Source organism: Mesoplodon bidens, assembly GCF_964165515.1.
Source record: "Mesoplodon bidens genome assembly, contig: HAP1_SCAFFOLD_49, whole genome shotgun sequence".
Lineage (NCBI taxonomy): Eukaryota > Metazoa > Chordata > Mammalia > Artiodactyla > Ziphiidae > Mesoplodon > Mesoplodon bidens.
Genome location: NW_027671810.1, coordinates 3191789 through 3209134, shown reverse-complemented (window position 1 = coordinate 3209134; position 17346 = coordinate 3191789). Strand labels below are relative to the sequence as shown.

Sequence of the window (17346 nt, the reverse complement as noted above, 5' to 3'; positions counted from 1 at the left end):
TATTCACAATGTTGTGCATCCATCACTACAATCAATTTGGGAACATTTTCATCACTCTAGAAAAGAAACTCTGTTCCCCCTAACCTTCACCCTTCAATCTCATCACTCTCCCCAGCCCTAGGTTACCACGAATCGAATTTCTCTATAGATTTGTCAATTCCAGACATTCATATAAATGGAATTATACAATATGTGGCCTTTTATATCTGGCTTCTTTCACTTAGCATAATGTTTTCAAGGTTAGTCCATATTGTTACATGTATCAGCACTTCTTTTCATGGCAAGTAATATTTCATTTTATGGATATACCACATTTTGTTTATACACTGATCAGCTGATGAACATTTGGTTTGTGTCCACTTTCAGCTATTATGAATAAAGCTGCTATGAACATCTGTGTACACATTTTGGTGCACACATATGTTTTCATTTCTTGCTTATTCATTTTTGCAATAACTTAAAGTCACACTTTGTCTAAGTTTGTTGTTTTCTGAGATTTGGGTAATATAACCATATCAGACTCCCTATGAAATGAAAGCTTTGGAGTCTAAATGCAGTTTTTGTCAAATGTCTGGGTGCATCAATTTGCCCTCCTGCCAACACTCTCAAAATTAGCCCTTGAGTCAGCAGGAATGATGGTGATGCATAATGCTTAACATTTAAAAGTAATGAACACCTTATGTTCTCAAGTTCCTATTCTTAGAAAATCAGAGGAGGGTGTGGGAAGAGAAAGTGCAATCCAGCCAAAGTGAACATGAGCAAACCTATAACATATATAAAAGTGCATGTGTGGTCACACTAAAGCATTGGGCACGTGTCTGAGGATGAGAGTAGCCAAAAAAATGAGGCTGAGAAAGAAGGGGACTCAACTGTGAATGACTTTGAATGACAGTTTAAGAAGCCTGAACTCTGGACCAAGGGAGTGGGAAGCTAAGGTTTTCATAACCAGAAGAATGGCATTCCCAGATCTCTGTTTTGGAAAGATAACTGGCAAGGTGACTGAGAGTTAGGGGGAAACATGCAAATTATATCACATAGGACTCTTTCTCTTGCAGATGATAGAAAACCTAATGAATTCTAGCTTGAGCAAAATTTTTAATTTACTGGCTTCTATTTCTCTATAACACAGGAGCAGATTCAGTTTCTGACTTGCTACCTCTTGGTTCTGCTTTCTTGGTGTTGACTCATTCTCAAGCCACTTCTCTTATAGTCCCAAGGTGGCATCCAGCCAGGAAAAACAGAATTGTTGTCCCAGTTTCTCAACCAAAGTCCCAACATTCGAGTGACTGGGACCAGCTCAGGTCATAAGAACACCCATGAAATAATTACTGGGAACCAGAGAATACTACTGGCCTAGTCTAGGTCAGTGCTACTCAAAGTGTGGTCCATGGACCAATGCCTGTTTCCACATTTTTGTTACAATCTACAACAAGATAAGTTTAGACAATGGAATATTACTCAGCCATAAAAATAAACGAAATTGAGTTCTTTGTAGTGAGGTGGGTGGACCTAGAGTCTGTTATACGGACTGAAGTAAGCCAGAAAGAGAAAAACAAATACCATATGCTAACACATAGATATGGAATCTAAACAAACAAAAATGGTTCTGAAGAACCTAGGGGCAGGACAGGAATAAAGACACAGAGAATGGACTTGAGGACACGGGGAGGGGGAAGGGTAAGCTGGAATGAAGTGAGAGAGTGGCATGGACATATATACACCACCAAATGTAAAACAGATAGCTAGTGGGAAACAGCCGCATAGCACAGGGAGATCAGCTTGGTGCTTTGCGGCCACCTAGAGGGTTGGGATAGGGAGGGTGGGAGGGAGATGCCAGAGGGAGGAGATATGGGGATATATGTATATGTATAGCTGATTCACTTTGTTATACAGCAGAAACTAACACACCATTGTAAAGCAATTATACTCCAATAAAGATGTTAAAAAAAAGGTAAGTATAGAAACTGAGGATGGTTAGAAACTTGTACTGCAATTTGAGAGAGTCATTAAATTTAATAATAAAAACAGGCTTATATTTTGTATGTCATAGTTTGTGTGTCATTTTTCCAGTGATTCATTTTTACTATATTATATACAAGTACCAGTCCACAGTGGATGGGGGTGTGGGAGATGAAGCAAACTGGTCCTTCACCACAGATAGTCTGAGAAACCGTGGTCTCATATACATGGTCCACTGTGAAGCCTGCGGGTGAATCAACATTCTGGAAGCACACAGGGAGACTTTGGGGAGTTCTTTCCCCTCGCCATGAAAGAAGGCAAAAATAAATGTCCACTATAATCGGGATCTTAGTTGGAGAGAGGAAGGACATTCGCAGACTTACTTTAGCTCTCTTATTTTCTCAAGCTTTTGTCCACGTTGATCTGCCCTTATTCAGAGTCCCTAGTAAGAATTTACTCTGCATAAGCTTTGGATATGGCCAGTTTAATAGGCTAAACATTACATGGGCATTCACCTGCCTTGCCCATTAAAAGTTGTATTACTAGAATCAAAGCATTTGAATGGCTCTCTTAAGCCATTAAGAGAAAAACAACTTTGAGCTAGAGTAACACAAGGTAATTACTAAGCTGAGCGAAATTCCTCTGCCATGCTCTTGGCACTGAGGTATGGAAACTCTACAGCCCTATAAGAAGTCTGAAGGAAAAAAAATGTTTTATTCAAATTTCAAGGGTCTAAGTTTCTCATTAAAAGTACATTTTAGAAAGTTGTTTTAAGTTAACTTGCTAGGGCAGTTGTACGGCAAGCAGACGGACGTAGCAATTTGTCAAACTGCAGCTTTCATCTCTCTTTTAAAATAATATGGAAACAATAAAAACACAATTAAAACTAAAATTAAAAAAGCATAATCTGAAAGAGTATTTTGATTTTTTCTAATTAAAGCTCTGCAATTAAAGTTTTGCTGGAGAACAACCTGTGTTTTTAATCTCACAAAGCGCTAATAAATGCACAGAATTTGAGATGTCTGCTAAAACTCAGAGCTGGAAGTGACCTTGGAGAACCTTCTAGTCTGGCTTTCTCATTTTTTTTTTTTTTTTTTTGCGGTACGCGGGCCTCTCACTGTTGTGGCCTCTCCCATTGCGGACCACAGGCTCCGGATGCGCAGGCTCAGTGGCCATGGCTCACGGGCCCAGTCGCTCCGCAGCATGTGGGATCTTCCCGGACCGGGGCAAGAACCCGTGTCCCCTGCATCGGCAGGCGGACTCTCAACCACTGCGCCACCAGGGAAGCCCAGGGCTTTCTCATTTTACAAATTGGAAACTGAGGCCAGAGCAGGTTTATTTCTTTTTTCCTTAATCCTTTCTTTCGTGTGTGTGCATGTGTGTGTTTTCTCTTGGTGTCTGTACATAATTTAGTCACTCAATATAGGACTTTCTTCTTTCCAGTATGAAGACAAGGACTCAACAAACACCAAAGTTTATGCAGTACTACCTCGAAATCTGCTATTTTTGCCTAAGTGAACTTCACAAACCATTGAGATAGTAATGCATTTTTGTGAAAACCAAATGGAAATACAGCATGTGCCTTCATGCCTTCTGCAATAAAATAAGCTGAATGTAACTTCAGTATTCTTTGGTGACCCCAGCTTAGTCTAATAAACAGCTGTGATACTGCAGAGGAGCAGGTGTAGGCGGTCTGGGACATGGACACATGTGCATTGTCTCCAGCAGTGCCCCACAAACCTGCTATCATTTTAAAAGTCCATCACCTGTATTTTAGGAGTTTACCTCTTTTTCATAAAAACACAACAATTGTTTGCCAAATGTACATATGCAGTGCAAAACTGACCTATGACAGAACTGCCTTTAGCAGGTCACAGGGCTACCCTAAAAAGTTAATGTAGTTTGGATCACTTTTATCTCCTCAGGGGGTGAGGGAACGACAGGAAGGAAATGGAATATAACAAATAATATAAGATTTGGTGGGTACTTAATTTGTGCCCCAAACTTTCACTCATTTCATTTCTTAACTATCTTGTGAGAGAAGAAATAGTTCTCTCACTCACAGATAACAAGACTGAGCCCCAGAAAGATTAAATAACTTGCCCAAGGCCATAAGAGCTAAAAAGTGAAAAAGTAAGGATTTGAACCAAGCTTGCTTTGGTCCCAGACGTGCGTCTTCAGTCCACACAATACTGTCTCAGAGAGTAGAGTCACTGGGTGTTGATCACTGACTTCATTTTAACATGCCAGGAGCTATATTTTGCTGTATAACAAACCACCCCAAAAATTAGTGGCTTAAAACAATGAACATTTTATTTGCTCATAATTCTGCAATCTGGGTTGGGCTTGGCTGGGTGACCCTTCTGTTGATCTTACTGATGGCTACTCACGTGGATTCATCCAGCTGGCAGGTCAGCAGGGGCCTGGGCTTGACTGAGACACTGGGATGGCCAGGCTTGTCTCTCAGGGCCTCTCCCTCTTATGTGGCTTTTCTGACAGCCTCTCCACATAGCTCCAGCAGGCTAACAGCATTCTTATAAAGCAGATCATGGCTCTGAAGAGAACAAAAGCAGAACTTCTTAAGGCTTGGAACAAGAACTGATAGAGCATCACTCTGCCACTTCCAGTTAATTAAAATAAGTCATACTCCCAACTCAGGTTCTAAGAAAGAGGACTACACAGAGGCAAATACTGGGAGATCACGTGGGGGCCAACAGTGTAACAGTGGTCGCTATACTCTTCTTGAACTGTGGCACAATCAACTGTAAAAGTTGCTGTTTCTTCTATACCTTCCATTTTTCTTATGTCCAGTTTTTCACTCTTTTCCTGTTTGTTTCTCCACTTTCTCCTACCATTTCTTAGCTTTTCTGCGTTGTAACTGGCCTTCCCTAGGCAGCCACAAATAAAGGATGCCTCTCCTTCAGAGCAGTGAACTGACCAATCGCATCTTGTCAACCCTTTTCTTCAGGTCATCAGTCTTTGCTAAAGTGTTCTACTGACAGAGGTTTCTTTGTCTAGGTTTTTGTTTCATTTTGCTTTGCTTTATAAACTGGGTTCAAAGCTGGAAGTCTAATTTAAAGGAAATAGGACATTACTGCCTCAAGAAGCAACTTAAGTGAGTACATTTAAAAGCTTCACCCTTATAAATAAAATTTAGAATCTATCATACTCCTCTTCAGTTTTACCTGCAAGAAGGCAACATGTCCAGTTCAATGGCCAAGGCAACAAATCAGTGTTTATCATGTTTTACATGCTTTAAATTCCCTTAGCAGTCATTCACCAGGGCAGAGAAGGAAGAGAGGCCTGTAGGAATCAGATAACTTCCAGCATTACAATTCTAGTTCACAGCAGGTTGCTTCTTACACATAGCTAAAATGAGATCCGATTAAATTTCCATTGAATCATTCAACCTGTCTGATCACTGCTTTCTGCTGTCAGGAGAGCATTAATGTCAGCATTCAGCCTTTGCTCATCATGTGGGAGAAGGATGTGTGTAGGGGGTGGAGGGTGGCTTGGGCATGGCTGGGGGGAGGAATGAGGGACGGCTTCTTAGTAAGGTCTGAGAAAGAGGGAGGTTGCTTTATTTGTTGAGATGGGGTGATTCAACTCCCAAAGTGAATTCTGAGAGACAGCTGCACACAGAAGAGAGATGGTGATTAGAACTAATTATTGTTGTTGTAGATGTTTTGCATTTCTATAGCACTTTGTATTTACAAAGAATTTTGTAATCACTTATTAACTTTCCTGCACCAGAACCTTGTGACATGGGCAACAGTACCACAGATGTTTGTATTTGTCTTCTGGGAAGAATTTTGAGCTGCTTTGGCCATATACTAGAATTAAGGAATCAAAATCCTTATTGCACCTCTTTGACTTCCTTTGTGACTTTGAGAATCCGAATAAGAAGAACTTGAACACTGTTTTATTCTCTAATTTTATTATGAAGAGTAACTCCTGAAGATGGTTTAGTACTTTGCTAAATTAAAAAAGATATTATATATAGGTACATAATAACAACACTAACTTCTCAAAAATTGTTTTCTTCAGATTTTTAAAAAATAAAATTAATAATAGTGTCTATATCATATTTTTACATATCAAGTGTTTAGCATAGCGCCTAACGTATTTACCTAATGAGTGCTTAATACATGTTATCCATTATTAATACTGTAACAAGACCCAAGTAACATATGCATTCTTATTGCCTCCACTTGATTTCTTTCTTTCGTGTTCCTGTCTTTGGGTAAAGATGCATGCAGATGTACCTTCACTTATTCAGCAATATTTATTGAGTGACTACTGTTTATCAAGCATTGTTCTTGGAGCTAGGTATAGAGCGGTGAACAAAAAAGGAGTGCCTGCTCACATGAAGCTTATATTCTGGCAGGATTGGGAGGACTCACATCATTGTGGAGGAGGGACTTACATTCTAATGGGAGTTAGGCTGGGATAGAGAATAGAAGCATGATTAGGGTATATTTAGAATATGTGTGGAAAAACTTGTTCCTGAAACATTTATATCAAAATAGTATTTTGTTATAGCAATAGGTTAAGTGTTTATGTTTAAGCTATTTATATAAAAGTATTTAAATATATACTTGTTTATTTTAGGAAAAATATACTTAGGAATTTATAAAATATTTAAAGAAAATATTATTTTATTTATTATAATATAAATAATAATACCACCATACTGAAATTTTTTAAGATAGAAAAAGTATCTATAATTTCATTACAATATTATTCCTTTTAAGTCACCTGCTTCAACGTAGGAAAAATGGGCTCAGTTTCCTGACATTTGGGCATGCCTTGGAGCAGCAGACAGCTCAGTGGGATGGCAGCCGTGGGAAAGGATATCACCTAAAGGCATCCTGAACTCCCTTAGCCCAGAGCCTGCTTTGAAGGGATGAGGTAAAGGGAGAGGAATATTGGCCATGCTGAAAAAGAGCAGGTAAAGATGAGTAGACTGGATCAGAATTAAGTCCCTGGGACATGCCAGGTGCCAGAAGACCAGAGAGAAGGTTCTGGAGGTCGAGAGGAGCCCCAGGTTCTCACTGTTGCTTTCTCAACCTCAGGTGATTTCTGGGGAAACAGCTGCCCCTACCCCCGCAAGGTAAAGACTTCACACTTTTCTTTCTGTTAGGGTATAAGGGCTGTGGATTGACATGCAAGCCAGAGTCCTTGCTTAGATGACCCTGAAATGAGTTAATTTGGAGTTCCACAATCTGTGATTTTGGCCTCTTGCCCTCTTTTCCAGCTTCCACCAATGTCTTCTCAGTCTGGGTTCTTGCCTGGATACATCCAAATTTTGATGCAGTTTCCCAATTTATTCCTCACTCTTCGGACACTGAAATGAGTTGATGAACAACTTGTAGATTTTTTTTTTTTTCCAGTACGCGGGCCTCTCACTGCTGTGGCCTCTCCCATTGCAGAGCACAGGCTCTGGACGCGCAGGCTCAGCGGCCATGGCTTACGGGCCCAGCCGCTCAACGGCATGTGGGATCTTCCCGGACCGGGGCACGAACCCGTGTCCCCTGCATCAGCAGGCGGACTCTCAACCACTGCGCCACCAGGGAAGCCCCAACTTGTAGATTTTTAAGGTCAGAATTAGAGTTATGGAATTGAAAAATATGCCCAAAAAGGTCATCTGGGAAGTTTCTCTCCATGTTCCTGACCCTGTCTGAAAAGTTTGTTTGTTTCTTTGTCCTGCTTAAAACTTTAGTTCGCTGACAGCAAGATTTCATAAAATGAGACCAACAGTCACACAGTCACTAACAGTCATACCAGAAATCTTCATGAATATCAGGAGTAAATGTCCCCAATCTTGATGGAAATGTGTTGGGGGCTCTTCTGCCTTCTTCTAGGCCCCTTCCTGAGACACTCCCTTGATTCTGCTCTGGGTGTGAGCACTAGCTGCAAAGCCCTTAAGCTTTCTTTATTCTGGACACTAGGCCCACTGGCTTCCTGGCACCTCCTTTAATGGTGCAGCCTCCATGCTTTGTCATTCTGTTGGAAAATCCTATAAGGTTTAGGAACAAGAGATGTTGTTTTAGGAGAAAACTCCCAATGGTGTCTCTGATCTCAGGTTCCTTCTATGTTACCAAAGGAAAAGTCAGCCAGGTCATCCGCTGACATGAAGAGACCCAGGCAGGAGTCCACAGCAGCACTTCAGTGCACTGAGAAACCTGCATAAACAGATGCCTTGTCCCAGGTGCTGAGAATTTAAACTTCAGGCTTGGATGAAGCCCCTAGACACATTAGGGAGACGACCAACAGTTTTTCTATTTTACATAGAAATGCTAATCTCACTTGCAGAAGAGAAGTACCAAAATAGTATTATGATTATAACAGTAGAAATGTAGGAGTGTGGAATTTGTAATGTTATAGACAAATTAAGCACGAAATGCAAATACCACATCAGAGTGGGCTGTGTATCCAGATCTCAGCTGAAATTCTCGGAAAGGGTTACAATGGCTAACTAGTGCAGCTGACTAAAGGGCTACGATGTGAGGAGATGGAGTGGGTAAAAATAGGTGATGTAGAGAGAGGAGGAGGCAGTCTTAGGTTTGTGACATCTCCTCAGCTCTTCTGGGGAGGTTGTTCATAGATTTGAATATCTACAGTAATGAGTTCTTCCACTGAAATACATATACTTGAGAATTAATAACTGTTACTTGGGAGGGTAATACAGACTGCTGTGTATGATGACATGACAACTTGAAGACTTAGTACGTTTGGGCTTCTCTAACAATACCATAGACTGGGTGGCTTATATTTTATTATTATTTTTTTTTTTTTGCGGTATGCGGGCCTCTCACTGTTGTGGCCTCTCCCGTTGCGGAGCACAGGCTCTGGACGTGCAGGCTCAACAGCCATGGCTCACGGGCCCAGCCGCTCCGCGGCATGTGGGATCCTCCCAGACCGGGGCACGAACCCGTGTCCCCTGCATCGGCAGGCGGACTCTCAACCACTGCACCACCAGGGAAGCCCTGGGTGGCTTATAAATAGCAGGAATTATTTCTTTTGGCTCTGGAGGCTGGGAAGCCCAAATCAAGGTGCCAGTCAGTAGATTCAGTGTTTGGTGAGGACCCAGTTCCTGGTTCATAGATGGCCATCTTTTTGTTGCAATCTCAGATGGTGGAAAACAGAGGGGGAAGCAAGCTCTATCCTGACCCTTATAAGGGTACAATCCCATTCATGAGGGCTCCACCTCCATGACCTCATCTAATCCTAATTACCTCCCAAAGGCCCCACTTCCTAATACCATCACATTGGGGTTAGGGTTTCAAAATGTGAATTTGTAAGGGACATTTAGTCCATACAAAGACATTTGATAACCTGCAAATCTGATTGCTTCAATCCTCTGCTCAGAGTGCTCCAATGGATCCTAGTGCCAATAGCACAAGTCACTCATTATTTATTGGTTTGCTCATATTATTTTTTTCATTCTTTCCACAAATATTTGTTGAGTAGCAGTCTGTGCTAGGTGCTGGCGATGTAGCAGTAAAGAAGACAGACAAGGGACACCCACCCCTCTTGGAGCTTGTATCTTGTGGAGACAGACAATAAACAAATAATTTAAATGGAGGTGGTATTTTAATAATAAACTAACGTGGATTTGTTTCACAGACATCCTAACCCCAATCATGTTTCCCAAATCCAGTCGTATTCCCTTGTAGCCATTCCACCAGTATGTTCTCCACCATAAAGAAGCATAAGATAGAGGGGAAACTCCCTCCAGAGAAAATGATGAAGTAAAAGAAAGCACTTTCATTGAGAGTAGGGGTGTGGAGGTGGGAGGATGTAACAGAAATATTCAGATAGTGCGAAGGTGATCTGAGACCCTTTGAGCCTGATGGCAGGTACAAACCTTGGAGAAGCTCTAAGTTTGATGTGGAGGTGGGGAAGGGGAGAGTAGACAACGAAGGAGCATCTGTGAAGGCAAGTGTCTGGGTAAAACTCCTCCCCAAATGCTGCTCGTTCTCAGTGGTCTGTTTTTAGAATGCAGAGGTTCAACAGTCCCTGTGTAGCCCTAGAGTACTGTGAGGACAGCAAGACCAAGGGACACCGGAGCCACTGAGATGATGACCGTAATGGAGGTTGCTGGTGGTGCTTGTTGATCCCAAGTGGATTCCAGAAGGACAGAAACTAACAGTCAGGGATGGATTAGAGATAAACAGGGTGAAAGAGCTCAATTGAAGACCAGCAGAAAAAGAGTACGGAGACCAGCTGTACTCCCGTGTTTCCAGGGAAGAGTAGTAGACTTTCCCTGACACTGGGACACTGTGTTTGAGAAGCGAGAGGGGAAAGGGAAGAACACTCCTATGAGGGCTGAACTTCGAATTGGCTTAATACTTACCAGAAAGTGACTATCACATATGAGAAGATCAAGAGACAAAGGAGAGAATGAAAAGAAGCCTGGACTGATAGGAAAAGTTTAGCTCATGAGAGTCTTTTTTTTTTTTTTGCCACAAAGCAGAAGCATAATATTTGTCAATTGATTAATGTTTTAAAACACAAGTTTCATGAGGCCACGCCCCTACTTAAAATCCTTCAATAGTTTTCCATTACATTTAGAATGAATCCTAAATCTTTAATAGGGCCTAAAAACCTCTGTGATATTGTGGCCCTCCAACATCTTGTAGTACCGCTTCATTTTAATCTCACCAGTCAGAATAATAATAAGCTAATATTTACTGAACAATTACAAACACCCTATGAGGTAGGTATAAATAAGGAAACCAAGGTCCAGAGAGGTTATGTAACTTTTCCAAGGTCACACAGCAAGTTGGGGGCATAGCTGGGATTCAAACCCAGGCCATTTGACTTTGGAACCTGGGCACTTCACCACCACACTGTACTGTCTGTTTCAGTTCCTCATAGTGCAAGTGCTTTCCCACTTCAACCCCCTTGTGTACTTCCCTGTCTAAAACGTTCTTCTTCAAATAAACTCACTCTTTCAGTCTCAGCCTAAATGTCACTTCCTCTGCAAAGCTTTCCCTGATAGCCATATCCCCAAGGTTAGGCTGCATGTCAGTCCTATACACATCAGGATACCCTTCTTATTCCTAAGTAGCACTTTTTGTAATTTTATATTTATTTTGTGTGATAATATAGTGCTGGTGGGAGGTTGGGTCAAAAATTTTAAACTCGAACACATACACCAAAAAAAGTAGCTTTTTTTTTTAAAAAAAAAAAGCTGACCTAGGGAATTCCCTGGCGGTCCAGTGGTTAGGAATCTGCACTTTCACTGCTGAGGGCCCGGGTTCCATCCCTAGTCGGGGAACTAAGATTCCACAGGCTGCGGTGCTGCCAAAAAAAAAAAAAAAAAAAAAGCTGATCTAATCTTACATTTGAGCCCCAGCCCCCTTGTTTGTATTTCTGACTTGTTTTGAAGAGCATTAGGAAAGTCCTTATATATATAGATAAGTGGTTGTAAAATTTAACAATTTATTTTTATGTACTGTCTTTCCGTCTCAGGATTTTCTTCAGTTAAACAGAGCCATTAGAGAAGTTTTATTCCAATTTTTGTAAAACTTCATAGTTTGGTAGTTTCCAGTGTGTTAAAAATTAGTAGAGGGCCCATTAGAGAGTACATGCTATTGTGTATTTATTTAAAAAAATGTTTATGGATAAAACAGAGCAATGGGCTTGCATGACATCATGCTTATAATTGAAACTAGTAGTCCTATGTGGAGTATTTGCTGGTGCTAGGGGTTATGTTCCAGGGGCTGATGCTAAGATGCGTAACTTACTGAAGCAGCAAAGAACAGGATGATTAGGAAGAGGTATAAAGAAAGTTTGTAAGAAAAACTGAGAGTCAAGCTGAGAAGCCAAAAGCAGTTGAGACATCTGGTGGCAGGATCAAGGCTGAAAATGAGAGAAAAATGAGAAAAATGCACGTACAGGTTTTTTGTGTCATCAGAGGCTTTCATTTCACTAGGTAAATACCTAGGACTGGGATAACTGGGCTGTACGGTAAGTCTGTTAAATTTATAAGAAACTGCTAAAATGTTTTCCAAAGTAGCTGTACCATTTTGCATTTCCACCAGCAATGTATGAGAATGAGAGTTCCAATTGTTCTACATCCTGACTGGCACTTGGTAACATCAGTTTTGTTGTTGTTGTTGTTGTTTTGGTTTGGTTTTTAGGCATTCTATTAGGTTTATACTACTATCTCATTGTGGCTTTAATTTGCATTTCCCTAATGACTAATAATATTGAACATCATTTTACGTGCTGATTTGTCATCTGTGTATCTTTCTTTGGTTAACTGTCTGTCAAGGCTTTTGTCCATTACAAAACATTACAGATTATTTCCTGTTCCTCTACATCCTTGCCAGCATTTGGTGTTGTCAGTGTTCTGGATTTTGGCCATTTTAATAGGTGTTTAGTGGTATCTCATTGTTGTTGTTTTTTTTTAATTTAACATCTTTATTGGAGTATAATTGCTTTACAGTGTTGTGTTGGTTTCTGCTCTATAACAAAGTGAATCAGCTATACATATACATATATCCCCATATCCCCTCCCTCTTGCGTCTCCCTCCCACCCTCCTTATCCCTCCCCTCTAGGTGGACACAAAGCACTGAGCTGATCTCCCTGTGCTCTGTGGCTGCTTCCCACTAGCTATTTTGCATCTGGTAGTGTATATATGTCAATGCTATTCTCTCACTTCGTCTCAGTTTACCCTTCCCCCTCCCCATGTCCTCAAGTCCATTCTCTACATCTTCATTTTCATTCCTGTCCTGCCCCTAGGTTCATCAGAACCATTTTTTTTTTTAGATTCCATATATATGTGTTAGCATATAGTATTTGTTTTTCTCTTTCTGACTTACTTCACCATGTATGACAGACTCTAGGTCCATCCTCATTGTTTTAATTTGTATTTCCTTGATGACGTGATGTGGGGCATCTTTCATGTGCTTATTTGCCATCTGTATATCTTTTTTTGCCCATTTTAAAATTGGGTTGTTTGTTTTATTACTGTGGAGTTTTGAGAGTTTTTTTTATATATTTTGGATAAAGTCCTTTGTCAAATATCTGATTTGCAAATATTTTCTCCCCATTTGTGGCTTGTCTTTTCATTCTCTTAACAGTATCTTTCAAAGAGCAAAAGTTCAGAATTTTGATGAAGTACAATTTATCAATGTGATCTTTTATGAATCTTGCTTGGATAGTATATTTAAAAACTCTGTTCCTAGCTCAAAATCACAAAGGTTCTCTTGTGTTTTCTTCTAAGAGTTTTAGTATTATACTTTGCCTTTAGGTCTGTGATCAGTCTTGAGTTAATTTGGAGTGTGTGAGGTATAAGTCAAGAATCAGTTGGTCTTTATTGTGAGGGGGGTGCAAATGGATGCACAATTATTCTGGCACCATTTGTTGAAAAGTCTTATCATTTCTCCATTGATTTGGCTTTTCACTTTGATCAAAAATCATTTGTCCATTTATGTGTTGGATCTATTTCTGGACTCCCTGTTTTAGGAATTGACTATAATTTTTTTCCTTAAAGGGCCAGATATTAAATAGTTTAGGCTTTGCAAGTCAGATGGTCTCTGTTGCAACTACTCAACTCAGTTACTGTATCATGAAAGCAACTATAGACAACATGTAAACGAATGAGCATGACTATGTTCCATAAAACTTTATTTTCAAAATAGGCTGTCGGTCACATTTGGCCCACAGGCCACAGTTTGCCAATCCCTGCTCTGTTCTGTTCCATTGACTTTTGTGTCTCTCTTTTCTCCAGTACCACACTGTGTTGGTCACTGTAGTTAAGCCTTGAAATCAGGTAATGGGAATCCTCCACTTTACTTTCCTTTTCTTCAATTGTTTTGGGTATTCTACTTTCTTTGCTTTTCCATATAAATCTATAAGAAATCCTGCTGGGAATGTCCAGATCAATTTGGGGAAAATTGAAACACTAACTAAATTAAATTTTCCAGTCTTTAAACTTAATATGTCTCTTTGTTTATTTGGATCTTCTCTGATTTTTTTCATCAGCAATTTTTTTCCATCAGCATTTTGTAATTTCCAAATATTTGGGAATTTTCCAGAAATCTTTCTAGTCATTAAATAATGACTTGCAGTTTAATTATTTTATGATCAGACAATATACTGTGTACAATTTTAATTTTTTAAAAATTGTTAAGTTTTGTTTTACGGCCCAGAATATGGCTTATCTTGATGAATACGCCATGTGCACTTGAAATGAATGTGTATTCTGCTCCTGTTGAGTGGCGTGCTCTATAAATGTCAATATGGTCAAGTTGGTTAATAGTATTGTTCTGGTCTTCTATATCCTTGCTAATTTTTGGTCTACCTGTTACAGAGAGAGCGGTATTTAAATGTCCAGGTGTACTTGTGGATTTGTCTCTATCTCTTTTCTATCAGTTTTTGTTTCATGTATTCTGGAGCTCTGGGTTCTTAGGAGCATATACATTTAAAATTGTTCTCTTCTTGGGTAGTTGCCCCATTCTTCACTATAAAATTTTCCTCTTTACTGCTGGTAATTTTCCTTGTTCTGAGGTCTGCTTTTTCTGACATTGAAAGAGCCAATCCAGCTTTTTTTCTGATTAGTGTTTGCATTACCTATCTATCTATCTATCTATCTATGTATCTACCTATCTATCTACCTAGTAGGTTTCTTGAAAGCAGCATATTGTTATATAGTTTGGTCTTTTAAAAATTGAATGTGAGAATTTCTTTGTTTTATTTGGTATGTATAGACCATTTATATTTACTGTGATAATTGAAATGGTTAGATTTAGTTGTACATTTTATTATTTTCTTGTTTGTCTTTGTTTCTTGCTCCTCTTTCCTGGCTTCTATTGGAATTTGTGCATATTTACTAATATTCTGTTTTAACTTATTTACTGGCTTTTGGCCATGTAGCTTTGCATCATTTTTAGTGGTCGCTCCAGTGATTATAATATATCATACATACCCAGCTCTCACAGTCTATTTAGATTTAATATCACTTCGAGTGAAACACAGGAGCCTTGCAACCACAAAGCTCCCTTTATCATGTCCCTTTATCAGTGTCTTATGTATTACATCTATAAATACAATGTTGTAATTGTTGGTTTCAACATTCATACATATATTAAAGTACTTAAGAGTAGAAAAATAGTCTATTTATCCTGATATTTACCTTTTCTGTTGTTCTTCCTTAATTCTTGAAGTTTCAGCTTTCCTTCTGGGATCATGTCTCTTAGGCCTGAAGAACTTCCTTTAGAATATCTTTTAGAGCAGGTCTACTGGTGACAGATTCTGTTAGTTTTCTTTCTTTTTTTTTTTTTTTTTTTTTTTTTTTTTTTTTTTTTTCTTTTTGCGGTATGCGGGCCTCTCACTGTTGTGGCCTCTCCCGTTGCGGAGCACAGGCTCCGGACGCGCAGGCCCAGCGGCCATGGCTCACGGGCCCAGCCGCTCCGCGGCATATGGGATCCTCCCAGACCGGGGCACGAACCCGTATCCCCTGCATCGGCAGGCGGACTCTCAACCACTGCGCCACCAGGTAGGCCCAGTTTTCTTTCTTATGAGAATGTTTCTAGTTCATCTTCATTTAAAAAAACCTTTAAAATTAAGATATAGTTGAGGTACAATATTATATAAGTTACAGGTGTACAACATAGTGATTTATAATTTTTTTAGTGATTTACAATTTTTTAAGGTTATACTCCATTTATAGTTATTATAAAATATTAGCTATATTCCCTCTGTGTTTGTATAATATATCCTTGTAGCTTATTTATTTTATTTTATTTTAATTTTTTTTTAACTTTATTTATTTTTGGCTGCGTTGGGTCTTCGTTGCTGCGCACGGGCTTTCTCTAGTTGTGGTGAGCGGGGGCTACTCTTCGTTACAGTGCGCGGGCTTCTCATTGCGGTGGCTTCTCTTTGTTGTGGAGCACGGGCTCTAGGTGTGTGGCTTCAGTAGTTGCGGCACGTGGGCTCTAGAGTGCAGGCTCAGTAGTTGTGGCGCATGGGCTTAGTTGCTCCGTGACATGTGGGATCTTCTCGGACCAGGGCTCAAACCCATGTTGCCTGCATTGGCAGGCAGATTCTTAACCACTGCACCACCAGGGAAGTCCCTGATTTTATACATAATAGTTTGTACTTCTTAATCTGCTATCCCTATCTTGCCCCTCCCCACTTCCCTCTCCCCACTGGTAACCACTAGTTTGCTCTTTATATTGTGAGTCTGTTTCCTTTTTGTTATATTCGCTGGTTTGTTTTATTTTTTAGATTCCACATATAAGTGATACCATACAGTATTTGCCTTTCTCTGTCTGACTTATTTCACTTAGCATAAGTACCCTCTAAGTCCATCCATGTTGCAAATGCCAAAATTTCATTCTTTTTTATGGCTGAGTAGTATTCCATTGTATATATATACCACATCTTTATCTAGTCATCTGTTGATTGACACGTTGCTTCCATATCTTGACAGTTTGAACACTGGGGTGCATGTTAGTTCATCTTCATTTTTGAAGGACATTTTAGCTGGAATGTGGAATTTTAACACTTTAAAGATGTTGTTACACTGTCTTCTGGTCTCTATGGTTTTTGATGAGAAATTCAGTCATTCAAACTGTAACGTAGTATTTTTCTTTTTTTTGTTAATTTTTATTGGAGTATAGCTGTTTTGCAATGTTGTGTTAGCTTCTATTGCACAGCAAAATGAATCAGCCATACATGTACATATATCCCCTCCCTTTTGGATTTTCCTCCCATTTAAGACACCACAGTGCATTAAGTAGAGTTCCCTGTGCTATACAGTATGTTCCCCTCAGTTGTCTATTTTATGCATAGTATCAATAGTGTATATGTGTCAATCCCAATCTCCCAATTCCTCCCACCTCACCCCTTTCAAAAGCCCCTTGGTATCCATACATTTGTCTCTACGTCTGTGTCTCTATTCTGTATTGCAAATAAGGTCATCTGTACCATTTTTCTAGATTCCATGTATACATATTACTATATGATATTTGTTTTTCTCTTTCTGACTTACTTCACTCTGTATGACACTCTGTAGGTCCATCCACGTCTCTACAAATGACCCAATTTCATTCCTTTTTATGGCTGAGTAATATTCCATTGTATATATGTACCACATCTTCTTTATCCATTCATCTGTCGATGGACATTTAGGTTGCTTCCATGACCTGGCTATTGTAAATGGTGCTGCAATGAACACTGGGGTGCATGTGTCTTTTTGAATTATGGTTTTCTCAGGGTATATGCCCAGTAGTGGGATTGTTAGGTCATATGGTAGTTCTACTTTTAGTTTAGTTTTTTTTTTTTTTTTTTTTTGGCGGTATGCGGGCCTCTCACTGTTGTGGCCTCTCCTGTTGCGGAGTACAGGCTCTGGACGTGCAGGCTCAGCG

The 17346-nt window shown here is 39.8% G+C and overlaps 1 protein-coding gene across 7 annotated transcripts in view; it reads right to left on the bottom strand.

Moving 5' to 3' along the window:
* Nucleotides 1-17346, bottom strand: part of LOC308611005 (transducin-like enhancer protein 1) — a 240702-nt gene that overhangs the window by 181946 nt on the left and 41410 nt on the right. For 2 of the 7 annotated variants that reach the window (XR_014014726.1, XR_014014727.1), the window contains exon 5: nucleotides 4350-4513. The exons of 2 other annotated variants lie outside the window; for them this stretch is intronic. Coding sequence is in view for 1 of the 5 variants with exons in the window: in XM_081259958.1 (XP_081116084.1) it covers nucleotides 5236-5262 (27 nt within the window). In the remaining 4 variants the exon portion in view is untranslated. Of the gene's footprint in view, nucleotides 1-4349; nucleotides 4514-5227; nucleotides 5263-17346 lie in introns of those variants that run through there. 3 more of the 7 variants (XR_014014724.1, XR_014014725.1, XM_081259958.1) reach the window with 3 other exon arrangements.